Source organism: Takifugu flavidus, chromosome 15 (genome assembly GCF_003711565.1).
Source record: "Takifugu flavidus isolate HTHZ2018 chromosome 15, ASM371156v2, whole genome shotgun sequence".
Taxonomy (NCBI): Eukaryota; Metazoa; Chordata; class Actinopteri; order Tetraodontiformes; family Tetraodontidae; genus Takifugu; species Takifugu flavidus.
Window position 1 is genome coordinate 4,753,073 of NC_079534.1, and position 27,230 is coordinate 4,780,302.

Sequence of the window (27,230 nt, forward strand, 5' to 3'; positions counted from 1 at the left end):
CTGGTTTTACCCAGGGCTACAGAAATAATTAAAGAAACAGCCTTGAGCGATATTAGCTGACTGATCATTGTTATAAATCTTTATCAAAGCAGAATCAACCTTGCGAAGGTTTATCTGTAGCAAATCGTAGCTCAAAGTGTTAATTGTATTATCTCCTTCTGTCTTTAGTCATTTTGCTTCAACAATATAAAAAAAAACAATCATGAATTACAGTAAATGAATCTTAATTATTCCACATGTATAAAGACATTTTACCTTAGAATCATCAGCTTTAGTTGAGTTGTCGGTGTTGTCTCTTATCATATATAGAAATTTGGTCACGTGGGTGTCGCTACCCACGTCCAATGACTTGGCTAAACATGTTACGAATTCGGTCTCACCCTTAGGAAGTAATGCACACAGACAAAGACATGATTAAAAAGTAATATAACCATAGTGAACATAAACATTAGTATCACTGACTTCATTAAATACATCAATAATTATGATTCAGTCAGTGGTGGAAAAGAGATGGAAAGTTTGATCTGGCTTCTTTGTTATTTGACCATAATCTTAGTTTTGTTGTTAAAGACAAAGCTAAAAGCCCCTTAAGTCATCCAGACCACCAACCAGATACCTGTTGGAAACGTCATCACAAGAAGCGACGTCCAGCAATTATAGAATTTCTGAATAAACTCCGACCCTACAACTTGAATCATTAAGGCCCACCTACTCAGTGCTGTGGTAAACTGTATAGCACACTCTAAACTCTGATTCACTCCTGAAATCTCAAAATATTGAAATACAACTATTTTCATTTCCACCTAAATAAAACATTTGATGATATTTGACTTACCTGTGAAGGATTTTGGGTCAGTCCCACTGTTATGAAGAAACGGCTATCTCCCTTGAGTCTAAAGATCACTTTACTCACATTTGGAGGGGCTGGAGGAACAAATTCAAAAGATACAAACATACAGCTGCTGCTTCCAGCAGGATCACAATTATCTGGTGATGCCAAACACAGCTCGGTAGTTCCACAACCATCTCTGGTGATCTTCAACTGAGAAAAACACAATTATACACCAAATCACAAAAATGTTGAGAGAAAATATATTTTATTGTCAATTATTCCTGGGTTGTCATGTCTGATTTTTAATCACAAACATATCAAAACCATTTTTGGTGATGTTTCATGACATATTACCGTCATTGTCGGACTATAAGACGCAGCTTTTTTCACACATTTGGAATCCTGCAGCCCATACAATGGTATGGCTAATTTAACGTTCACACCATTCCAGGAGACCTCACCACCATGTGAGCCAGCAGACAAAGGGGAGACACACCAACTGAGACTAGGTGAACGACCCTACCAACGACCCTGCCAATGACTCTCTGGTGACCACCAAGTTCATTAGCATGCTAATGGTCTACAAGGGCTATATTTTCAAGCTCTGTCCCCAGGAAGTTCAGAACTGAAGAAGCCTTCTGGATCGAAGGAGAAACATCTTTGAGAAGAAAAACAGTCCAATTGACACAGAAAACTTACCTTGGGTATCTATGCCCTGGATGATTGAGAATCTTCACAGACATATGGCTAATTTATATATTTTACTGGCTAACAGCCAGTGGGGGCCACTCTCTAGCAGTAAACGCAAAAGTGAGACAGACATGCGGGAAAAGATTATGCAAGACAATACTCATTTTGCATATGATGGAGCTTTTAAATGAAAGACAATCGATCTGACCATCAACGGAGGTACTAGAGCTACTGCCCGTAATCTTGGCATCAATGGTGCAACGTTGGAGGCGGCAGCGGAAAAACTAAGTCAATGTAAAAAGACGACTAAAACTTTCAGAGGACATTGAAAAGTATGGTAATAATTCAATATTGATAATCGGTGCAATGCTAGAACACATTTAGGAAAGTTGAGAATGGTCAGCAACAGTCTAGTAGAATATTACCAACATACTGAGTAATAAAAAGTCTCAGTCTGAAAACAACATTTATAAATGAATAAACCAACCGTCGAACAGGTTGTGTAGATCATCAGTGCTGCAAACAGCAGGACACGTCCTCGTTCCATTCTTACAGACTGAAAATAACTGAAATGAAATGATCAATCATCTGATTATACTCCAACAAATATTATCTCATTCAATAGAAGCATTGAACCCTAAAGAAAATCAACTCAATAGACTTTTGTCAAAAAAATTGTTGATTATTAAAAATAACACATTCAGAGGGGATGATTCATTTGCAGACCTAAGAATTAACTTTTAAAATAGTTGATGTGAGAGTTCACAGGATCCATTGACAGTTAACATTACCTGGACTGAACATTATTCTGACTGGTTCTGAATCTGAACAAGCATTCATGGAATAGTCTTACTTGGGCTCTTACAGTTGATCTTTCAGCTCTGACACTCGTTCTTCCTGTAGAAGTTTTTGCTTCTCTGAGGGCAGATGAGTCTTACAGCGATGCTTAAAATCAGGAATGGGTGGGTCTGTGCATCAAGACAGAAAGAAAATTTCAGAGGTACCTGCCCACCTACCTGGAAGGTGTCTAAATCAGGAAGTAGTTGTTAGGGGATGAAAAGAATGATCAAAGCTTAAAGATTAAACTACATGGAATCTTCATACATAAATCACATTTGGCTCTGCAAGAAGACTTTAGTGCAACAAAGGAACAGAACCATTATTGGTCAAATTATCTCCATAAGTTAAAAAGCTTTGCCATAGCATCTGATACAATATGAATCAGAAAAAGAAATGGAATCAGATTGCAGGAGATTACACAAGTATGTAGCAATAATTAAAGTAATAAGCGGCATTAAATATGTTCTTGAATGGTTTTGTCCATATTTTTTAAGTGTGCATTCAGATGTGGCATTTATGACCTTCAACGTAATGAACATTCCTGGTGTGTTGGAACAATAGGACCCTACATTTTAAACTTAATTGAAGCCGTTTGACAGCTGTCAGTGTATCTGATGTCATAAGTCAGACAGCCGTCTGAGGGAATGTTAATGAGAGTTTTGAAGGCATGCTATCACAGTTGCTATTGTGTGTTCTTGTTAGTCTTTTAATTTCTCTTTATTAACAAAGGTAAGATTTTTTTAAGAAATCTTAAAAAACAATGGGAGGAATCAGGTGATGAGGTGGTGGGATGAGAAGTGTAGTGGGAAACAGAAACCAGACACAAGTTATAAGAACACACACTTTCCAACAATTGATTCAGCTCAAGAGGACCCAGGCAGTACTGAGAAGGACAAGACACTCAAAAAGAAAGTACTGGAGACAATACTGTGACTCAGTTGGAAAGGTAACAAACATAGGGGAGGTCTGAGGATGGTTAAAGAGGGCTGGAGACAGAAGAGAGCGGAGCAATCCTGTTTTGACGCACAAGGCAATCACAGCAGTGATCGACAAAGAAAAGCTGATGGCAAATACCTGCGTTGAAGTGCATAGTTCCAATTATTTGTCAGAGAAGGGAAAGAAGGGCAGGGACAGAACTAAAGCAGAGTACAGAGAAGTGATATGTAGAAAATACAATTTTAGTAGAGCTGAAAAGGAAGATAGTCTTAAGAAGGTGTTAGACAAGACTGGTCACACTGCAACAGGAAAGGATGAAATCTGTAATCTTACATTTGGATGAAAGAAGTCTTGACAGGCTGCCAATTCTATGTAATAAAGTGGGGAAGAAGGGAAAATGTCAAAGAGCTGAAAAGAAGCATAAATTATAATTTCAAGGAAACCCTGAAAAGCTGCATGTTAAGCAGGTTAACATATTTATTAGAAAGTAAATGCATGATTGCCCCGCGATGGTTAGAAAAGCTCAAGTCAATAAAGAGATTGTTGGTATCAGTATTCTTTGATGTGCAAAAAGCATTAGCCATGTTGTGGAAGAAGGGGCTGCTGATAAAACTGGATTTATTAGAGATAACTCAGAATATGTTTAGCTGGGTAATGGAGTTTTTAATTGAAAGAACGCTTCTGGTAGGAGCAGAATTATCAAGGCAATACAGCGATCAAAATGGTACACCACAGGGGGGTGTAGTTAGCCCTGTCCTTTTCTCAATAATGATATATTCACAAATATTCCAGGTCATATGCAGTCCTGGTTTCTCCCACCATCTTACCTGCACAGCTGCATGCTGCTCATCGATTTTGCCCCATGTTTGGCCCCAGTTTGTTGAGTAACATGAGTGGTATCGGCTCGGCTCCATCTCATGTTTGATCAGCAGGTCACTGGTTGCTGTTTTCTGATGATGCAGCCCTTTGAAAAAGAGCCTGAAACGTCCAGTACATTCCTAAGAGGATGCAGGAGGGAATGCATAAAGTTGAAAGATGGGGACTCAAAAGGGGTTTTAAGTTGTCATCTGCAACAACAAAGGTTATGTTCCTTACAGGAAACAGGATTGAGATTGAACACTATGCAGTGTTGGGAAACATCCCATTGGTTTATGAAAGCATTGTCACCAACCAGAAACAAAAGAACACTTGCTGTTGGTATGAAGACAAGAAAGGGAATTGATGAAGGATGGACTGAGGAAACTGGGAATGGTGGGCAGATTGAGGTAGGTGGAGAGTTCAGGTGGGAAAAAAGAGTTTTGAAATTTTTGATTAAATGATGAATAAGTGAGAAAGAGGAGCTGGAGGCGGCAGTGATGAAAAAACACATATACCAAATGCAGTTGAAACCCAAAGATGAAGTATCTAGCAAAATGGCTCCCCTGTGTTCAATTTGCTTTTGCCTCCTGTGTGCGACCCGGTTGCTCCTTGATTCTGGATTTCTGCCTGCTTCTTGTCCGTTTGGTTGCTGTATGTGCATGTTACTTCATGTATGACCTCCTGCCTGGACCAAAGATTTGTGTGTTCTGGATTCTGTAGCTCAACCTTGCTTTGTCATTTGCTCCCGGGTCCACATTTACCATGCCTTTACCATGCCTTTCCACTCTTGGTCTGCCTTCTTCCCAATTAGCGACGTCTTTGCCTCAAGTCGCTCTGTCAACTCCAATCAAGGCTGCCTGCCCTCTCAGAGATGACAGATTATCCAGCTCGCTGACCCCAGGCTGAGAGGCCTCAAAAGAAAGATCCAGAGGAGAAGCTTGCAGAGAAATGAAGATCCCGTTGTTCAAAAATAGAAAATTCATAATTTCACACTGAAGGACTACAGCATCATTAAACATCCCAAGTTAATCCGTGGTGTTCTCAGTGCACTCGCAAAGCTAAAATACAACCAGCATCAACAACTTTTATTTTAATTGCAACCCACAAACAGAAAAACAGAATTACATTCAAAAGTGACGGTAGTTCCCCTCGTCTGTATGATGTTCAGACGTCTGCTCACTCAACCGACAGGAAATCCAAACAGCACAGACAGTTTATGGCACCATCACATTTCTCACCTTTTTTTAAGGCTCAGTGTAAAGGAATCATACTTGGTATCATACTTGATGGCGTTTTCATTCATACTCAATTGTTCAAATTTAGAGTTTTCCGTAGATGAATATAAGATTGTGCTTGTTCTAGTCAACTATGCAGTGCTAAAGAAACAAAATTGATGCGGAAAAAGACTTCACTGCATCCAAATTCACAACCCAATTCAAATTTGGAGAAGAAAAGCAGGCAGACTGCCTCATAAATGTTAGATTAAAAAGAGTGTTTTATGTGTTGGGAAGATTAACAGTGTGAACATTCAGTGAAAATCTTTGTTCTGTCTGCCTCAATCATGTAAAAATCTCTTCCTCGATCTCCTGGGCAGTGCCTCCTTTCAGACTTGGGTCCTCTGCAGTGTGTGTGTGTGTGTGTGTGTGTGTGTGTGTGTGTGTGTGTGTGTATATATATATCCCTAACCCTACACACACACACACACACAACCAAGCAAATGTTATGACCTCAATAAAAATACTGAACATTTTATTTACTGACATTAGAAAGGCCAAAACACATGAATTCACTCACTCAGTTCACAAAGAAAACATTCCCAATAATGATACTTTTTTGTTCCATTTCATCTTTGCGTGCACTCAACTTCTTCCTTTTGCTTCAAGCTCACCGTCACCTCAGCCAGTGCTCAGAAAGAGTCGAATCTGTGGCTGCCAGGGGAGACCAGACAAACTAAATGGAAAATTCTGAAACAAATAGATCTGAAATTTGGCATTTTGTTCCATGCATGCATCAAGTCAAAATAGAGAAAAGGTTCAGAGCAGAGAAAAAATAAAATTCTAGGTTCAAACTAACCTGTTTAACCTGCAGCCCAGGATGTTATGGCTCATGTCCTCAGGTGGAGCAGCTCACTGTTCATCATCATGACTTGATCGACATCTATTTGAAACATTCCCATTAAAATGAGGTCTTCTAGAGGTCAGTGGTACTTTTTGGAGTTCCTCAAATAGTTGGGTTAATTGCAAAATGCCGCTCGGTACAAGTGAGTGAGTGTTGCATCATGTGGTGCTGGGTGTATTCTGCCTGTTGCCATGTGACTACTAGGACAGAATGCAGCACCCATCCACAACTCATGAAGGACTAGATGGATCTCCCAGCATTCCTTCAGCACCACAATGATGATTCAGGGATAATCGGACAAAATCCCAGTTTCCCTCAGACTTCCAGAGGAGGTATTTCTTGATGGGATTCACTTTCGGGAATGAGCTCAGCCGCAGGCTTGTCTACATTGACTGCTCATAAAAAGGTCCTCAGAGGACAATCAACATCACATCTGGAAAGCCTGGGCACCAGATCATCCCAATAGAATGCTTCCCTCTCAGAGCGGCTGGCCTTTGCTCTCAAGCCCCATGCAGTGGAAGCAGCTCCCAGCAAGATGAGGCGGCTTTAAAATAATGAAAATCTTCCTAGAAAAGCACATTTTTATTCTTTCAACTTATCTTCTTATTCTCCATATGACCCGGGTCCTTCTCAAGGTTTCTTCTTATTCTGGAATGTCTCCTGACACCTTTGTTCGCTTTGCCCGTAGAACCAATTTTTAATGTAACATGAAAAGAAACTGTTCTAATCAGGATATTATTAAGTCAAAGTAGAAGAGGCTTCAAGTAGGATTAAAATAGTTTAATTTTGTCCCTGAAAGACTAAAAAAAATTAAAGGGGGTCCTTGAGTAGTCCATTAAGGTGACAAGAGGAACCAGACCCAGTTCGTTTGCCTTTGACCTGAACACATGGACCACGCAGACCTGGATACACAGCAAGAACACATACAGCAAAGCCAAAGGCTGCAATTTAAAAGACTGTACAGGATCCAGTCATGTACCATAGCTGGGCCCTCGAGAACCTACGGAACGGTTCACCACTGCTTCTCGTGGGTTTTTACAGGACTGTGGTCTCAGACTGCATGATGGACTGAGCGCGGGAGTTCCGGTGAGACTGCGCCATGAGCTCCGAACCACTTCTGAAGGTAGAATTTGAGTGATGTCCGCTCAAGTGGGCGTTGAGACACATAATGCGCCAAATTCTCTTTAATTCAACCTGAACCTGTTAAATCAGAAGAAATATTGTACAACTTATTGAATCATTGACAGAATTTTCCACTATTAAATATACATAGATTTGGAACCGTTGGAGCGCGACTCCTAAAGGTCAATTACGGTACTGCACGTTAATGAATTGACAGGAAATAAAACATACCGGTACATGCGACAACTTTTGAAATATAGCAGTACAATTGTGAAGATTGTCAGTATTTTGCCTTTAAGTAGAAATACTGAACAGGAACTACTGAAACATAACTGTCACTCTGGTGACTAATGTTTACCTCACTGTTTAGAAAGCAGTAGAGAATGGCCACCACCAGACCCTGAGGAGGGCAAAACACACACGAAGCGTGAAGATTACAGTCACCATACAGGAAATGTGCCAGACAGCCCTGTTAAACCTTACCTGAAATGATCCGAGGGCCAGGTCAAAGAATATTTTATAGTCTTCTGCGATCGACTCTCCAAGCGTGACAAAGATCACGTAGTGGATCCCAAAGAGAGGAATCAGCAGCAGAGTGGATTTCGCCAACCTCCTGAGAGAAAATATCACATCCCGACAGTGATGATTCCGCTCTGGGCTCATAAATACAAAAGATAAAAAGTCAGATAAAGAAACGAATAAAAATTAAAGTCACTCCTCACGCAAACATGAAAAAGGAGACATTCAGATTAGCTGAGCGTCTGTTTCAAGCGGAGGGGTTTCTGTGCACGTGCGTGTTTTCGCTGGGTAATTTTTCTGCCTCAGTAAGAACTAAATGTGTGCTCAGTACCTGTACTGTGATTGATCATTGCCTCCCACATCAGGACACCTCAGCTTTTGGACCAAAATCCGGATGATGCTGACGAACAGGAGAAAGTTCACCTTGGAGAAATGACAGAAAAGGTTTTATCTCCTTTGAAAAGGTTCCCAAACTAAAATAAATCAACCTCAATACACACTGATGGGGAAGGTAACAGGTAATGCTGAGTCTTCTGTTTAGACAGCCGTGATATTGGAATAATTAAGTTTTACAATGTTTTAGAACTCAATTTTTAAACTATCTTCTAGTTTAGCCTAGCCGCTGCTGGGACCAAAAAACTCACCATTATGGAGAATCCGATCGGTCCATTGATCACCCAGTTGGGTATGGGGTTGTCGTTTGTCTCCCAACACCTGAAAAGACCACAAATAACCATAATTTGACTAAATGTTGTAAAGATATAAAACATCATCTTTTCAAAGTTATATTTAAAGTTATATCGAAAGTTAGGAGGTGACTCCTAACTTAACTAAGTTAGGATAATGACTCCTCCATGAATTATTCACTATAAAGCCTCTACATGTGGAATATCGGTCTCATTGCTAGAAAACTGAATTATCTGCAGGATTGTGTTCCAATTAAATTAACTCCTGTGAATATTAATCCTTTGGGTTGCAAAACTAATTAAACATGACCAATAAGGCTTCTTAAGGCATGAGGAGGATCCTGTCATGGATCAGATCATTTTCAGGTTTCCGTGCTAATGTTCCACTTACCCAGTGTCCTCCAGGTAAATCCTCATCATCACCCACACAAACACAAACACAGCAGGAATTCCTGGAAAATGCCATCAGGAAAACAGTTTTTAGGTGGATTCCTTCATGCCCCCCAGCACAACTGGTTAGAATCGTTTTTAGCTTATAAATAAAACGATAAATTATCAAGTGTAACAAATGTTATAATTAATACTACATATTGATCTATCAGAGGGTTAGAGATCTCTGTGTCTGTCACACAATACATAGATTTTTTTCTATTTGTCTGTCCTGGGTGGGCGAAACATGACCCAGACCAATGCGGGCCCCCATCCGTCATCAGTTATAAAAATAAGTTAGTAGTGCGTAACAAATCTTGCACATTTGACCTTTCTGGCCTACAGTGTGTTCACCTACCCCAGCCGATAAACAAGTAGACGATAAAGTGGCGGTTCTCAGAGAAGATTACGACGAGCAGGGTGTGGAGGTACAGACCCTCAACCAGCAGCCAAAAGAAGTTGGCCATGATGAAGTACTGGAAAAACACCAGACTGGTTTTACATCCCGCCTGGAAAACACAAAAGTTCAAAATGCTCAACACATTCCTATAAAGACGTTTCGCCTTCTATCCAGAAGGCTTCTTGCTAATGGTCCTTGCTGTGGTCCTGTTCCTTCTTTCTGCCTTGGGATGTGGTGGGTATTTCTCTGGCCCGGTGTTGGAGGGTTCTGATCACTCCCAACTTGTGTTCCAGTGGATGGTGAGAGTCAAACTGGAGGTACTGGTCAGTATGTGTAGGTTTTCTGTAGACTTCGATGGTGAGATTTCTGTCCTCAGTGATCTTGACCGCGCAGTCCAGAAAGGCCAGACTGTTTCCTTTTACATCTTCCCGGGTGAATTTTACATGTTCGTCTGTTTTGTTGAGGTGATCAGAGAAAGCTTCCAATTCTTGTAGTGGGTATTTCTCTGGCCCGGTGTTGGAGGGTTCTGATCACTCCCAACTTGCACATCCCAAGGCAGAAAGAAGGAACAGGACCACATTAAGACAGCTCTCAAAACATGTGGCTACCCAGACTGGGCCTTCACCGGGACCTCAAGAAAGCGAGACCTCAGCAAAGGAGAGGAGGAGAGAAACAAACGTCGCAGCGTTTCCATCCCCTACCTGTCTGGAGTCTCGGAGAAGTTTAGGAGGATCCTCCAGAAACACGACATACCGGTTCATTTCAAACCCAGCAACACTCTCAGACAGAGGTTAGTACACCCAAAGGACAAGACACCAAGACCCAAACAAAGTAATGTTGTCTATGCTGTACAGTGCCAGGAGGAATGCAAGGAACTGTACATTGGGGAAACCAAACAACCTCTCCACAGAAGAATGGCACAACACAGACGTGCCACCTCTTCGGGTCAAGATTCAGCAGTCCACTTACACTTAAAGGAGAGTGGGCACTCCTTCGAGGACAGCCAAGTAAGAATACTGGCCAGAGAAGACCGCTGGTTTGAAAGGGGGGTTAAGGAAGCTATCCATGTTAAATTGGAGAAACCATCCTTGAACAGAGGTGGTGGCCTGAGGCACTTCCTATCACCCACATACAATGCAGTCCTCCACTCCTTCCAACAGCAAAACAAACATTCACACCATTCCAGGAGACCCAGTGACTCATCACCATGTGATCCAGCAGACAAAGGGGAGACACCTCAACAGAAACTAGGTGAACGACCCGACCAACGACCCTGCTAACGACTCTCAGGTGACCACCCGGATCATTAGCATGCAAATGGTCCACAGGGGCTATATTTTCAAGCTCTCTCCCCAGCGATTTCAGAACTGAAGAAGCCTTCTGGAGAGAAGGCGAAACGTCTTCAAGAGAAGAAACCCAGTCCAGTTGACAGAGAAAACTACCTTGGATACAATGACCTGGATGACTGAGAATTTACACAGACACATTCCTATAAAATATTGCCACAGCTATGTGATAGCATTAGCCGTTAGCCCTCGGGTCAATCTGGCAGTGGGCATGACGTATGTGAGCAAAGCCGCGAGGAAGGACCAGTTATACAAATAATTCAGACTCAGTGGGACTCAGTCAGCTCTACCGTCGGGATAATTGATGAGGTTCACCAGAAGGATAAGCCTTTATTTGTAGATTACAGTGTGACGAGCATAAAGTGATGAATGTGTGAAAGGTCAGACTCCCCTCCATCATTTACTTCAATAATTAATTTCTTTTGTGCTTTTATACAACGTCCCTGTCCTTTATAATGCTGAATAGGGTCATTTTAACAACAGGGGAATCCTGAAGATCCCTAAGATTTAATCATCTGTTTCTTGTCCCATGAACAATGTTACCTCAAATAATAGTTAATCTGCGAAAAACCAGCAACAATAAACATAAATTAACACATATTCTCCTCCCTTTGGTGGAGAACATTATACTGCCTGCATTGCTGTAGAGTTAAAATACTTTAACAACAAATTCCAGGTTATAACTGAAGTCCAGCCTAAAAAAAATTTAAGCTAACGGACGTTACTAGCACCACATGCTAAAACATGCTGCGCTTCTCCCCAGTTTAATTTGCAGGAAAGTGTGATGGCATCAGAGGAGGTGGTGCGCTCACCAGTGATGGCTGGTTAGAGCACTGCGACGTTCGGTTGAAGAGGATGTCATCTTTGGCCAGCACGGCCACGGCTCGCAGGATGAAGGACAGGAAGAGGTTGAGGTGGATGTAGTTCCTGGTGCAGTGTAGCTTCCTGCAACAGGTTTCATTCAAACCAGAGTAAATATGAAGCGAGTGTGATCAGGAGGACGGTAGATGAAGGTTATTACCGGAACAGACAGAGGACGGCGCTCCCCGTAATGAGAGCAATCAAGGACAAACTGTGACCCAGAGTGTACAACGTCTGCACGACCGTGTAGAAGATGAGCTGCAGGCAGAGAAGATCAGTTTGACTCCCTCCTCTCCAACATCGTCTCACACATTCATGCGGACTGAGAATGAATGAATGAATGATGTTTGAGATGTGGAAGCTGTATCAGCTTTCATTGTAGAGAATGATCGTTAAGACAGACTCCAGGAGGAAAGACCATCCAGATGAAGAGGACTCTTGTATCAATCTGACCGTTTCCCTGCTGTGCAGATGACACCCACTTCTGTCCCTCCTCTAAGCCCACAACACCACCACTTTAGTCTGTTTTGTGGAAATAAGACCTGTTCAATATGCATGAATTTCCCCGATGTGGGATCAATAAAGTTTATCCTTAAGCAATAAACCAGGATTTCTCCTCTCCACCCACTTCTTCACCCTCAAAGTCAGTTCATTTCACTGCAGGTATAAACACTGAAGCTTTAACAATTCTAAACTTTAAAGCCAAAATTCCTCTAACAGACCCTCTTACACACTGCCTGACTTGGATGTTAACGCCTCAAAATCCACCTGCTCAGTCAAAGCTATTCTTATTGTTTTATTGATATTTTTATAGTCAATTAAGTCAAGTTAAAGTCTGTTTGTGGCCTGAAGTCGAAGCACTAAACCCAGGACTTAAACTACAGTCCCCAATAATGTCGTCTATCAAGCTGCTGCTAATACACCTGTGGGAAAGTTACTTGAATTCCAGTTTCTTTTCCTCCCCCTCACTAATCTTTATCATTATTAATGATTGATGTCAGTCTCAAGCCTTTAATGTCCCAGGTTTGACAGGACAGAAGGCATTCGTCTGACGGCTCTGCCGGGAGCCTCCGGAGGTTTAGGGTGAAAGAATTGTAAGTATCTTGCCCTGAAACCTGCATTGAAATTAGCCTTTTATGTAGAATGAAGAAAAAAAAAATTCTACCTTGCAAGCTTTAAACACAGACGTTTCTCACGAGATGCAGCTGCACGATTCATCAAGACCTTGTCCTACACATTTGTACTGCCCCCTGCTGGGGAGGGGGGGTAGCAACACTGAGTATATAAACAGGCTTTTAAAGCCCCGGAGAGGCAGCCAGTCCAGGCTCAATTTAAGGTTGTCTTGTAATTTTAAGGTTGCTCTGTTTACACACCAACGTCAACTAACCTTTCTGGAGGTAATGATCCGTTAAATAAAGTGATAGTTTTCATTCCCCTAAAACCCAATAATAGATTAGTCGGGTGAGGCGACGGCTGCAGCAGCTCAGCTGGTGGCAGATCTCAGTGATCTGGAAGAAAACATTCCTGTAGCAGGACGACAGAAAAACCTTCAGCTCCCCAAAGAAAACTGGTTTGTTTTTACTTTTACAGTCAGACGAGACACTCGTCATCTTCTGGCAAATAAGTTCAGTCATTACTGATAGGAAGCTGCTGAATTGGAGTTATCGTCGGGGTGTTGGACAAGAAAAAAAAAAATCTTTGGACAAAATTCATCTTTTCTTCGTCAGATGTTCGACAACAGTCGTGTTTGGAACTTTGTTCCTCTGCCATCAAGTAAAAACAGACAAAGGACCAGAAATGGAAAAGCAAACGAGAAGGTGGTGACCAAAATGAGGAGCCCATTAATTTATCAAGAACAATGAAGGATTCAGACTAAGAGCAGTCGTGACCCAAACAGAACCTCAGCCATGGAAATGGACAAGAGCAGCAATTATCGCCACCGAGGCTAAACGAGGCCAGACATTCTTCCTGCCAGTAATGTTCTTCTGATTTCACCAATATAAACTCCCAGAAGAAACTTCAACAACCGACTCTGCACCTCTAGAACAGCTTTGTTGGATGTGTGATGAGCAGTAAATAAATGAAATGATGTAAGAGGAAGCACAAACACCCACCATGGCCTCGACTAACCCCACACATCAAAGAGATGGTTGGACTTTTCCAGGGAAGTGAAACAGACGTCTTCTGCAACATAAGCTGCTCTCTTTGGACCCAGAATCATGTCACCGCCACCCTCATTAAACATGTTTCACACTGTTGTTCTACACCCCGACCTTCTAAAGACCCAATGCTTCGCCAGCAAACTGTTTTAATTAACATCCGACCCTGCAGCCTTCATCACTTTCAGGCCTTTAATGGTCTTTGAAATCTTCTCCTGTGGTATAGCTGGGAAATTTCCAGCAACAAAAGAGACTCTAACCTTGTCTTGGCTGGTGTTGGACCCACACACGCTGGTGATGTTTGGGAAGATGTCCGACCAACCTGCTGAAGTGCAGTTCCGGCTAATGTTTCCTGCGAGGGGACCACAGGAACAGCCCATTATTTTCCAAAGAGCATTCTAAAAGCAGACGTTTTCTCTCGAGCTGGAGGGGGGGAAAAAGGTATAATTAAGGTGCAACAATAACACAAATTAGCCACCAGCTCTTTCACGTACTGCACCAAACAAGCCAACATGTTTAATAAAGACGTCAGACACACAAGACCACCAATAATTAGATAAAAGCATTACACACAACTTCAGACTGCACCCAAAAGCAAACAATCGACAGCTGATGAGTTTTAACAAGACTTTAATATGACAAAGAAAGCTAATGGTGCACCAAGTACAGGTTGTTTCTCCTAATGAGGGGCGTGCGGTGACCACGAAGGCTGCAGCTTATGAAGACTGTTGATTGGTAACCAGCAGCAGGTGCAATGGTCACCAGTGAAGGCAGCACAATAGTGACTCCACCATGAACCCCCTTTCCCCCCCAAGAGAGAGAACAAAGACAACAAAACACAAAGAAACCCAGGCCGCGAGAAAAAGGCTCTCTCGGTTAAACACATGCTCCACTGTAACACCTGAGAGGTTAGAGGGGAGCCTGTCCTGTTCTCGGGGGGGGCGGAGCTCCCAGGAGCTTTGTGTGGACGTCCCACAAAAGCCTGAATCACTGCAGTGTACTGGAAGTTCATCTCCCGGTGGGAAGTTCCCAAAACGCACGGCAACATCTCTGGCTCACTGACTGGAAGCAACGTCAGCACACTTCTGCCTGGCTACCCTCCTCACTAACCCCCTCGCAGCAGGATAAACACAGCCAAGCCCAGGGAACATTCGAAACGTTGATTTATCGACCTCTGCCAGTTAACGAGTTCTGATGTCAGCGCGGCTGCTGTGGCCCATGTTTCGCCGCCGTGATGGCAGTGGAAAATCCCGCTGGCAGCCAACCCAGACGTCTAAATAAATCTGCATAATCTACACATTAGGCCTGCACACGATGCTGGTTTCCTGAAGATGTGGAAGACGTGTATAGATTGTAATGAGGTCAGAGTTTGGCTGCATCCCGGGCAGGGGAGCAGCAGCCTGGGCTCAGGCCCGAACGGGCCGCTGGGTCACCTTACGCAACGTTTAGCCATCAATCTGTCTGGGACGCAGAACTCTCAGAGCTGATCTCCAAACGGCCATCTGGTCCCCGAGTTGAAAGGACGCTCCGTGCTGTCCCACTCACACTGACCGAGGTCACAGCCGTTTAATCTCACCTGTACGATGAGCTTCTTGTCTTTGCGTCACCGATCTGGCAGAAGGTGCACAATCTTTAAGGCTGCGCGCTACTGAGAGAGAAAGCTGTCATGGTCTGACCCGTATGGGCAGTTTGTCGTGTGTTCTGTGTCTTTGCCGGGTCTTGAGGAGCAGAAGCTGGAGCTGAGGCCTGGTCAGGTCAGCAGACGCAGCTCGTTGAGGAAGTTGTGGAATTTCCCGGTGGCACCAGGCTCAAGCTGAAAGCTTCCCAGGTTACTTTGCAGACTAGTCCCAGCAGTTCTCAAAGCTTCAAACACGTTTGCTTCTCTGGCCCGTCTCTGACCCCCAGCCTTTCAGTGGCTGATCCAAAATTCTCCAGGACCAAAAAATTGTCCTAGTAATTCATTTGAAAGTTTGTCAGAAGGGTCGCTAATAACCACGTATAATACATAGAAAGTAGCAATAAAGGGCTGATCGAAGCTCACAGGATGATACGCAGATCTCCTGGAAAGTTGCTGATAATAACTAGGACTCGTTTACCCTGGCTGACCTGTCTTTGTTAATTACGCATTTTTTTCTTTGTACTTTCAGCTACATTTGCTCCAGTAAAGTAAAAATAATAAAATTTTGGCCACATACAGGTTTCTCAGCTGCACAGCTGGACTAAAGTTCCCTCTGGTCAGTAAAAATATCAGGAGCCTCGGATTAATTAGAATTAATTAGTGAAAGTAGCAGGGCTACTAATGACCACATCTGGCACAGCTGAACCCCCCTCAAACACCACGCATGCTGCTCCAGACCCGGGGCAACCCCCCCCCACACACACACACACACACACACTTCACACAGCCCAGTTCAGCTGAATAAACATTAAACCACATCCAGTCATCCAGAACTTGGCTCAGCCACTTCATTGATCTGGTGCTGACCGTGAAAATGACCCACCATTTCTGCCAAACACAGTCTTGAGGACTCTGGGACAGGGGATGGTGACGATCTCTCCAACCTCAGCTCGCTCCCAGCATGCAATGCTGTCCCACACCCCTCTGCATCCCGACTCTGTTCAAACATTTTCATGACAGGAGAATAGAGAGAAGTTACAGCAGACTCAGAAATCAGACTCATTTAACAGACAGGTGGGAATGAAAGAAAAACATCTGAAATCAGCGACGTCCTTGATCAGTTAAACTCTTCCATCCAAGCTTCAACTATGTCCAGAAGCGTTCACCAACTTTAATTGAGATACTCAGATTTACTGATCCTAACCTGTATCAGTTCCTAATGTCATATTGTCCAAACCCATAAATCCATAAATCTCTCTCTCCCTCTCTCTCTCTGTCTCTGTGTCTCTTTCCCTCTGCTATATTCTGCAGTTTGAGAGCAGAGAGAGAGATTTGATGAAGAGTAAGAACTCAGTGGATTTAAGTGGATCGACACGTCCAACGCAGATCTGATTGATGTGATCTACGATCTGTGAACAGATACTGTGCAGCTGAGTGGAAACAGGAGCGCTGGAGGGCACGGACAGTCCAAATAATAAACTCTGGCCATTAAAAGTTGGAGAAAGGGATGAGTGAAGAGGCGGGAGCAGAGAGAAAAGGCGGCTGAAAGTGCACGAGGATCAAAACCAGACATCTTTGGGGTTGAATTGACAAAAACTCAGCGGAGCGTGAATCAAGGCGGCTGGGTGATGCGTCTTTTGTGTTTGTGCTTCCTCAGAAACACACACATCTGGAGAGAGGACGCCCTTTTCTCCTCGTTTCTCTTCTCTCTCCTCCTCAAACTGCAGTGTTTGAGTGGTTGAGCAACTGTGATAGACCAGGTTCATGTTCTCTGAACGACAGTGAGGATGACCCAGTCCCAGCAGATCCTCTGTGGGCGCCATAATCAGGAGCTTCAGAGAGCAGAACGGGGAATTGGCTCTTTTTGGTCACTGAAATTTTAGATGTTTTGTGTTTTTGTGTAACATCACTTTCATGTTCGGCAGAGTTGCTGCGTGAGAGCAAACGGACATGTTGAGGGAGTCCGATTCCTCCAGAGGATCCTCTGAGAGCAGCTCCAGAAGGGTCAAAGACCAAAGATCAATCAGCTGTCAAGCTGCTTTATATTAGTTGTTTTGTATGAAAATCTGGAGTAAACACACTTTACATAAGTTTGTCGAGGGTAAAACCCCATTAATACATTTCTGTAAAGTGTTACTAAGTTTTTGGTTCTTACATTTTTAACTCTACTTTTACTTTTTTAAGGGTTCATGGATTTTATAAACTATAAAAAATACATTCTGGACAATGAACTACACATTATCTACATCATCTTCTTTCCCTTTTGACAAATATTGAGCCAGACAGAGAGACGGAGACAGGCAGAGACACAGAGAGAGGTTCTGGGGAGGGAAATGGCAGCGCTTCCTCCCTGCAGAGCATCATTTTCATCTCTTTTATAAGAGCTTGATGGGAGTTCGGGATCCCACGGCTGCTGGTGAGACGCCAGCAAGAGCGTGAGCTGTCTGGAAACTCTGTCAAACCGAACAGTTTTGTTCCCCGTCTGCACCCATATCATGAAAGCGTGTTTGTTTTAATGAGGCTGACATTTGCTGACTCTGTTTTGATCTTCTGTTCAGATGTGTTTTCCTCCTATTCGACCCCCCACCTCATGCAGAGCGATAATTCGCCATCGTGGGCAGGATCCTGCGAAGCCTTTTGTACTGTTCCTCTGTACAGAGGTGTGTGTGTGTGTGTGTGTGTGTGGGATTAGAGCCGCTATGATGCGACCAGCCACCCATTTACAACAGAATCACGTCAGCTGGTAAATTCTCTGTTCGTCCCTGCAGTAGGAACGCTACAGAGAGAGTAGTGACAGGTAAACATCTGGAGATGGAAACTGATTATCTGCCACCTCATTCATCTTCAGTTCACCGGGAATCAGTGTTGAAGATAAAGAGCTACAGCTGGTTTGGTTTGTTGGAGTGACGTGACCTTTGCGGCTGCTGGTGGCCTCCTTTTCCTCCCGCAGCCTCCTCAGACACTCTGCATGGTCTCTCTCCACCTCCAGCAGGAAGTTACAGTTGGGATGTCGACCTTCCTGCAGAGGAGACAGTAAACGTGAACACCAGGGAATGACCTCATTCATGTGTTCGCCCTTTGTTCAAGGTCATCTGTCAGTCCTTGTCATATTTCTGGACGTGACTGCCCACTGCAGCCCACTTCACCTCCCCCTGCTGGAAAGCCCTGAACCACAACTGGTTCCTGGTCAGACCTGAGGGCCCGGCTGGGCCAGGAAGACCTGCAAGGTGCCCCAGAGAGTCGAACATGAGAAAAAGAGTTTACTCATTTAGAAAAGCAGCAGCCTCAAGGACAGAGACGGAGTGACACATTCATTAGTTTCAAGAAAACAAGTAATTTTTTTGGAAAGTTTGTTTTTCCTGAAGGAAAAATTAGGAGCCTGGAACAGCGAGTTGGAATCTGATTACATTAAGCAATCAGATTATTTGCAATCGTTCCTCTCGATCATCTTGTATCCGCAGGCATCAGATATCATGTTAAATAATTAAATGCAATCAAGATTGGCTTATTACGGACACGACTCCCCGTTCTCAGGGAAACGTAGGCCGGTAGACGTGGACAGAGCAGAAGCAACATTTTCCTCAAGTGTTCGAAAACATTCCTTAGCTGAATAGTTTAAAAAGTATATTAATTAAATCCTCTGGACGTGTAGGATGACTAACAATAACACCTTCAATATCAGCGCCAATATGAATTTTGTGGTCGTCTCTGACCATTCTTTTAAAACCATTTTAGCAGATTTTCAGGTCTCATTACTGTTCCTGAGCTGCATGAGGTTGTTCTTTGAATTAAGGGATGAATTTAGCCTCCTCCAGTTGTCAGCGTGAGAGCAAACAAGGAGTGTTTTCAGGGTATCGGTTGGTGTGGTGGATGATCGTCAACACTGACTCAAAGACCCCCCACTGATAACTCACTCATTTAAAGGCAAACTCAACCACTCTACCACTCTTCTGCCCCTGGCAGCGATGAGCCCGTGTCGGCTTTTCTGGACTCTTTAATCCCTGTGATGTCCCAGTAACGTGGCTGGAACTGCTTCATTCTTTGCAACACTCTTTCTATCACATTCTCATCGATTGATGCTCCATTTTACCCTCAAGATCTGAATGGAAATCCATGGAAATGCTCCGGTTTCCTCACAGAGAAAAGCAGCTCCAGGCCCGGGAATCTGAAATTAAATCCTCTGTGTCTTTGTTAGATTTGTCATAGACGTTCAGCCTGAATGTGCCAGAAGTTTAAAAGTCCCTCAACTTGGGTGTTAAACTTCATGTTGGTGCCACAGTAACGACTGCAAATGTAAAAATCTTGACTGGCAAACATAAATGAAAGGACGGACTCTGGAATTCAGATCAGAGCAGCACCACAGTTTCACTCCTGCAAAGTTGAACTTCACGTGCACCAGAAGAAAGAAGAACAAACCATCTACACCGAGCAACCTCATGAATTGATTCTCTGGTCTCTGACATCAAAGGCTGAAAAAGACCCAGAACTAATGGAGAGTATTTGCTGCCCACCAAGTCCGATGTGCTGTGTTCAGAAAATGGATTCCTTCTGTACACGTGTAGATGGACGGAGACAGTGGTCCGATGGAGCCGTCAAATAACGTAGCTCTGTGCATGTAAACGCACTAATTAGGAGAAACAGGAGCAGCAAATTAACCCGACACTGATAACAAATTACATGCAGTCACAGTTCCATTATGGAAGCAACAGAATCCTAAACTGGTTGCTACAAACATCTGACTGGTGTTGGGTGGCATGGGTGGAGGGAAAATGGAGAGCGATACAAAACCTTTTTAATACAAATCTGCATAAAAGAGGAGAGAAACACAAAGAGAATAAACAAGAAATAAACATGTTAGATTATTACAGCAACATACTGGGATCCAGACAGTCAAACCTATTATTGTTCCCCAGTTTAGAACTCAGAGAAAAAGGTGGGGAAAAGATCAAATGAAATGATAATTTATGGAGTCAAGCGATTCAATTCCTAATTGTGGAACAGGACGGAAGCTCTTGGAAAGATGTTCTCAACAATCAAAAGAGCTGCTAGAAGGTTAATGTGGATAAAGACGATCACGATAACAATCAGTCTCAAGGCTTCAGCGTTTCATGAACCAAGCAACACACGAGGACCAACATTACAGCATCCAAACAAGTTAATTAAAACAAGTGTGATTGTCTCCCTTTACTAATTAGCATTGGCTGTACAGTGAGAGGACCTGCGTCAGTCGTGCATCTCCAAGGCGTCAGCTGGCATTTACGCTCTGATTACATCAGTTTCTGGACCACCAGAACAGTTCTAAGTGCTTCAAGCAGGACCGGCGCCTGTAAAGCTGCATCAGCCTCCCAATGGCTTCATTCCTGCATCATCCAGAGGAATTAGCAGGATCAGCCTCTCAACATACGAACGTGTTCTTTGGTGAAACATTCCTGAAAATGTTGACAAATCTTGGAAAATTCTGGGATACATTTACCTGATAAATATTTCCAAACATAATATTTGTCTCCGCCATGAATTTATGAATTTATGTATCACTGACTGAAGGTCTGAGCAGCTTCTTCATGCAGACCTCCGCCTGCGTTGATGAGGTGTTCCAGCTGTTCTCCGTCGTTCCCTCACACACCTCCTGCAGCTCTGTGGCAGGAGGGGACGCGACCATGAGCCCAACAACCAGCACGCCTATCGAACACCACAACACTTCCCAAATGAGCTGGACGGGTTAGGATTCAGCTCAGGACAACAATCACCTGCCACACACACACACACACACACACACACACACACACCATCACTGACCAGGGAGAGTTTATTATTTACAACAGAATGTACCTTTTTTATTAACCTTCTTTGATTCAACAGCAACAAACTCTTCATCATCAGTCTCTGTCACTAAAAAGATTTCATGTAATTGCGTGTTACACATGTAAATGTGTGTTATTTACAGAGGAGCTTGGGTCTGCCTGTTCCTTAGCTGAAATGTTTGCTACCCCAGTTCTTCTTCAATTTTTTTGAACATATCAATAATAAACTATAAACAGAAACACCATTTGCACGCTTCATGCTACCATTTCCCTTTATGCCATCTTCCTATTAAGCTCTTATAATCTCCAGAAATAATAATTGTAATGAAATCCTTTGAATATAAATGTCCACATGTGTTGTGATTGACATGGTTCCCCAGGTCGTCCTGAGTGACCTGGGTGCGTTGCTCTGCTGGTTCTTTAGCTGAGGGTCTTTAATATTCTGAATCAGAGCTTCTTACTCTGATTAGATGACAAACACCAGCTCATCAGATTAAATGCAGCGGGACCTCAACTTACGAATGTATCTAGATGCGGAATTTTCAGGTTACAAAACGTCTCAACGGGAAAATATTTCCTCTTGTTACGAAAGAAATTTCAGGATACAAAAGACAAAAATACGCTTCCGCTGCTACTCGCAGCTCGCGGAGTTTAGCGAACGTAAACATGCTTGTAGCTGCTCTGCCATTGGCTATCGCCTAGCATCTTACGATTACGAAAGGTTACGAAACAACTTCTGGAACCAATTAATTTCGTAAGTAGAGATCCGACTGTACTGCGTTTCATCATTTCGTTCCCTCCCTGCAGTCGTTACTGTGGCACCAACATGAAGTTCCCTGCTTAAATATCTTTAAATATTAATTTTACTTGCAATAAATCCAATTTGAAGGGCTTGCAAGCTTTAATTATTTTTTTAGAGGATTAAAGGTGTCAGGTTTTTGTGTAAATAGAACTCTTGTTTCTTTTGTGGACCTGATGTACAAAATCAGCGGACAGGTGTCTCTCCTGTCAAAGTATCCTAGTCAGAGTGGTCAAAAGGTGATTAACTTCTAACCGTAGTGGTCCTCTAAAACCCAACAGGGGCCCTAAACCCTGCAGACAAACGTGGTCTTTGACGGTAAACCTTCAGCCCAGTCAGAATAGGCTGTCCAACGATGGACTAAAAGATTATTGTTGATGTTGAGGACATTAAAACTTGCCCGAGCTGTTATCTGCAGTCAGCAGATGAATCGATTCTGGAAATATTGATCTTTTTACTGGTGGATCTCATCCCACCGTCTACTTCAGATTGATTTCTTCAGGTTTTTCACAACAAAAATATTGAAGCCAAGCCTGAACTATTTATTGTGTCTGAATTTTTAAAAAAACAGAAATTAATTTTGTTCTGATCCATTTTATTACACGTTTGTCTTTATGGTTGCGTGTAGGCTTTACTTAATGGATTCTTATTATCAGCATCATGCTTATGTTTTCATTCCGCAGCTTGTGTTGGGTGCCATTAAATTAGCTTCAGGAGATAACTGCTGCCTTTGTTCACTCCGGTTGATGTTAAACTCAGGGTGACATTATTACGGGACCTGAAAGAGCAGCAACCTATTCTGGCTGTTCGCCTGCTTCATTATAGCTGAAGTAAAACTGAAAACACTTTCCTCAGTTTCAATAGCAGCAATGAATGAAAGAATCCAATTAAAGTCTTCGACACCAGAGATGTGCAGCAGCATAAATATTCAATGAGGAATTTTATAAAAGAACGGCAACTTTAGAAGTATGCAAAAATAGTGAAAAAGTGTCATGAGAACCCTCTACTTTTACAGTAAAAACTAGATGTGCATTTACTTAAAAATACATTTGTTTTACTTTTAAATGGAGGTGATCTTGTGTCAGAACTGTTGAGGGACAAATGAAGAGCAGCAGAAAGTGTCCACAGACTGATTCTTTCTTTCAATCCTAGTCATGGATACATTCTGGTTTTTAGAATTTTCCCTAACAGCAAGTGAGCCTTTGACAGACCTCCTCCCTCCGTGCATCACTGCTACATGCAGCAGAAACTAAAGCTAATGAGGCTCAGGCCCCTGACTCTGCTGCAGTGTGCCAGTTATGGCCCACGTGCCTGAAGTTGATGATACCAGCTCCATCTTTGCAGTTATTGTAAGTAAATTTCACTGTGAAATGAAACAGCTGCAGGCAGCAGGACAGGCTGAACTGATGTTTCTCCCGATATTCTGACATTCACGCCCCTGCTCGATGTCAAAGAAAGCAAAAAGGGCCGATAGACACGATCGCTGACCTCTGGAAGATCACCGTCTGCCGCAGGGTTTCATCTTCTTGTCGCCGAGGAGAAAAACATTTCTTTATCTGAAAAAGGCTTTTAGATGGACTATTTTTAAGTGTCTTCCTGCTGAGTGGTTTGGATTTTTTTATTGTTTGTGATGGGATGATGTCAGCAAGTCCTTCATTCTGATTATGTAATTCCGTCTCTGCGCTGGCTGTTATGGATGGGTCACACTTTTAACTTTACAGACATTAAAAACCATCCATTGAAAAAAATGATACTCTTAATGTTGTAATTACTGAATTGTGTATGAATGACATTAGTCAACCTGGACTCATAGATGATAGTTAGTTAAACCTTATTTAATGCAAATTGCTAGGTTTAGAATAGTGATAAATGTGAAACAAATTTTGATGCATCTGCTCTGAAGGAGCATTTTTAATGTCATCTCAACTGATTGTGTTCGGGGGTAACGCACAACGCTCCTTGTGTTATTGATTGATTACCGTAATTTCCACATCTGCCACAGCTGTCTGTGAGCAAAATAGAATGAACATATTTTAATGAAAATTTTAGGGTGTATGTGGCGGACTGGGGTGCTTGATGGGGGTCTTTGTTCTACAAGTGATTTTTTCTAGTGAATAAGGCATACATGCTTTTATCAAGCCTGATGGATCGAAGTACAAAGAGCTCGTTAGAAGACTTTAAACCAGATTACAGGAGACACAAAACCAATGAAAGCTGTAAATAATCCTCATTTTTGGTAACAGGCTGTGATCAAGGCCGTCAGCCATTGTTGTGCGAAGCGAGTGAAAGACGAGATCGACAGAAAACTGCAGGAGGCAGCTTTGAAGCTTTGCGACCTTTTCTTTCCAGAAAAGTCAGAAATATGCCAGAGTTTTCTGCACAGCAGAAAGTAGCAGTCAGCAGTCAGCAGCCGGGCCACGCTGCTGCTGCTGACTGACCCAAAGCCAGCTCATCCAGTCGCTTCCTTCAAACAGCCCAGTTATCTCCTGGTGGCTGTGTTTAGGTGCAGCTTGCAGCATCTGCACAGGCCCCAAGACCCTCTGATCTTCAGTCACAGACAAAAAATGTCCCAAGGATCAAGGTGAATGTTCGTTCTGGTGGTCTGAATATTTGCAGCCAGCAAAAAGGTGGCATTAACTGTGTTTGGGCTGAAAAATCCTGTTTCTGCAGTGATAAAACCTGATGCTGATGCGTCTTTCAAGACTGAACGCTTGAGGTATTTAAAAGCCCCTCTTGCTGGTTCATATCAGCAGAAATTTGTTCTGCTTTGATCAGCGCTGAAGTGGGAGTTGGGATCTTTTGTTGATGTGTGTGAAGGCAACATTGAAATAAAGGTCACAGATGGTTTCCCTCTGATCTCTGGAGGTGAAAGCACAGCTCTCATTCTTCCTCCTGCCCCCAATCAGCAACAGCCTGTAGGTGCTGTTGCGTCACTGCACCAAGGCGCACGTGTGTCACATGGACATTTTCACAGGTTGTGTTGGAGTTTCTGCGGCCGGTCTCCAACGAGCTAAAACCCAACACGTTGACATCCGAGTGTGACTGCAACTGTGCCAAAACCCATGAGATTCGTTCACCCAGACCACGTCCCCAGTCCTCCTCCATCAATCCTATCTGCTTCAGACCCTCCCAGAATGAACTGGTCTGGTTACTGGTACTATTCTCTGTGCGTCTCCCAGTTTGTGCTGTGAACTGTTTAAAAGCTCAATTAAACTCCAACCATGCAAACATTGTGCAACAGCAGAGGCTACAAGAGCAGAACTGATACAGATGAAACATCCTAAAGTTGTCCCTCCAGGCTGCGATCGGCTGCCGTTCCCTTTGAGTCTTCTTGAGTCTTCACTAAGATTTGCTGCGTTGTCTGAGTGTAAAGTTGTAGCTCTGCATCAGGAGTGACCACCTTAGTCCCACAACATCAACAACTCCTCATTTCCTGGAAGGACTAAATGGATGTGTGATAGCATCAGGCTCCGGCTGCTCTAACACAAAGCTTTTGACATTTTTATCACAGTTCAACATCTGGAAAAGGCAGATTCCTCCACGTGTGCCTTTGTTCAGCCCAAGTAGGAGTCCCAATTGTTTCATTTGTAAAGGTGAAGTGAGGAAAGCTATAAAGTCTCTCAAGGTCCGTTCAATTCTGCTTATTACATGTGGATGATCTGTCTACTCACAGGTGTAATTAATAGTGAATTAGTTCTTGAAAAAGTCACCATTAGATTTTTAATTTGACGCAAGCAGCCATAAAGAGTTAATTAATCCAAAATGCAGCTAATGTGTGTTTAATATCAATTTGAGCAGTTGTCCACAGATTGTCCCTGAACATACATTTTACGTTCATGTTTACATAAGTGTATTATTACCCCTTTGAAAAGCTGAATAGTGCGTGTTGAATGTACCAATGTATCTCATATGTGTGTTATTTGTGAAACTAATGTCAAATATGTCATAAATCTTTGAAGGTGCAGTAAAAACTTTGCCTCCAGAGAGGCGCCACTGCTTCAGCGCTCACCCGTCACTCAGTATTTATCAGTTTTACGCCTGCAAACACGTGTTCCCTAAATGACCAGTAGGGGCACTGGGCATTCACCCGTGATCATTCGTCTGGATTCGGCTGTTATTGAATTGAACATTAGTGATAAACCTTCAGTAAAATCAACAGTGAGGCTCATTTTGCCTGATTGAATTAAAGATGTGTGATGTTGCATTCAGGGGCACCTCCTGCTCAGACTGATGAGTTTAATATGTGGCCGTAGGCTGTCGTACACCTGAGTCCTTCGGGATAATAGATGATCTCAACCTTTTAACCTCTTTATTCTACAGCATTTATGTGGCTGCTGTTAGAAATAAAGGGCAAATCTTCCTGAAGATTAAATTTACCTCTTGCTCACTTGTCATATTTGCATTATTTAAACCAAAACATGAATTCTCAGATGGATGAACACACAAAACAACAAAGGATGCCAGAATATCGATGCCTTAATGTTGGCAGGGATATTTGTTTTTAAGTGTAGTTGAGGCCAATATTATCTAAATGATCAACAGCACAAAATACTCAAATGTACATTAAATATGATCAGAATTGTTAAATTTAGCATTTATTTATGCCAACTGTTGATCTTAATATCTGCAGACTCACCGTGGGCGCACAAGTCCAGATGAAAAACAAGAAGAGCAAAACTTTCATGTTTGAGTCTCAGGATCAGCTGACTTCATTTGAACTCGTCCATCAGCGGCTCCGTCCCAGAAACAAGCAGTTTATTTCATTAATCCTTGAATTAATGTATTTTCCTCCAAATGAAAACTCTGGAGAGAAAGTTGCAGCATGGATGATCCACACTGGTCACCTCCTCACAGCTGAATGTGCTGGAAGATCCTTCACAGCGCTGCTGCCTCCAAAGTCAAGACCACAATCATAAAATCACACTTCCTCCACACACTTTCAAAATAAAACCCCAACACGGATCCACATTCAGCATGCTTGTCGGGTTTTCCGGTGTAATACATGCTGGCCAAATGCAACTTCATATGTTAATCTAATATTCACTGTTTGATTTTCAAATTTGTTCCTGACATGTGGAACAATAAGAGAGTACATCGCTCCAGTACCGGGCTTTAACTGGTTTCCAAGGTAGTTTTCTCTGTCAACTGGACTGGGTTTCTTCTCTTGAAGACGTTTCGCCTTCTATCCAGAAGGCTTCTTCAGTTCTGAAATCGCT

At 42.8% G+C, this 27,230-nt stretch overlaps 1 protein-coding gene and 1 long non-coding RNA gene across 5 annotated transcripts; both read right to left on the reverse strand.

The window, feature by feature from the left end:
• Nucleotides 1-425: 425 nt before the first annotated feature.
• LOC130539492 (uncharacterized) lies at nt 426-4,574 on the reverse strand. Its single transcript, XR_008954150.1, has 3 exons — nt 2,388-4,574; nt 2,010-2,088; nt 426-1,042 (listed from the first exon to the last, which is right to left on the reverse strand). It is a non-coding gene; the product is annotated as an uncharacterized LOC130539492 (long non-coding RNA).
• Nucleotides 4,575-7,039: 2,465 nt separating this feature from the next.
• On the reverse strand, nt 7,040-26,878 carry LOC130539120 (vasoactive intestinal polypeptide receptor 2-like). Of its 4 annotated transcripts, XR_008954031.1 has the most exons (14): nt 26,651-26,873; nt 18,328-18,433; nt 16,298-16,411; nt 14,057-14,148; nt 11,798-11,895; nt 11,589-11,721; nt 9,389-9,539; nt 8,993-9,053; nt 8,560-8,629; nt 8,247-8,338; nt 7,880-8,009; nt 7,755-7,796; nt 7,254-7,474; nt 7,040-7,176 (listed from the first exon to the last, which is right to left on the reverse strand). XR_008954031.1 is itself a non-coding variant. In XM_057057230.1 (13 exons), exons 1-13 carry the CDS (start codon nt 26,696-26,698, stop codon nt 7,310-7,312), a joined length of 1,302 nt encoding a protein of 433 aa, XP_056913210.1. In that variant the 5' UTR covers nt 26,699-26,873; the 3' UTR covers nt 7,040-7,309. The 4 variants fall into 4 exon arrangements, 2 of the variants coding, with proteins under 2 accessions (XP_056913210.1, XP_056913211.1); XM_057057230.1 differs by having other exon boundaries at nt 7,040-7,474; XR_008954032.1 differs by lacking the exon at nt 7,040-7,176 and having other exon boundaries at nt 7,392-7,474; nt 7,880-8,049; nt 26,651-26,878.
• Nucleotides 26,879-27,230: the final 352 nt, after the last annotated feature.

Excerpts from the sequence above, each read along its gene's own strand:
- LOC130539120 (XM_057057230.1), bottom strand. The coding sequence starts at position 26,698 with ATGAAAGTTTTGCTCTTCTTGTTTTTCATCTGGACTTGTGCGCCCACG. Across the intron at positions 14,149-16,297 it reads GACTGTGTTTGGCAGAAATG|GAAACATTAGCCGGAACTGC; the intron begins GTGGGTCATTTT and ends GTCCCCTCGCAG. Across the intron at positions 11,896-14,056 it reads CCAACACCAGCCAAGACAAG|CTCATCTTCTACACGGTCGT; the intron begins GTTAGAGTCTCT and ends CTCTGCCTGCAG.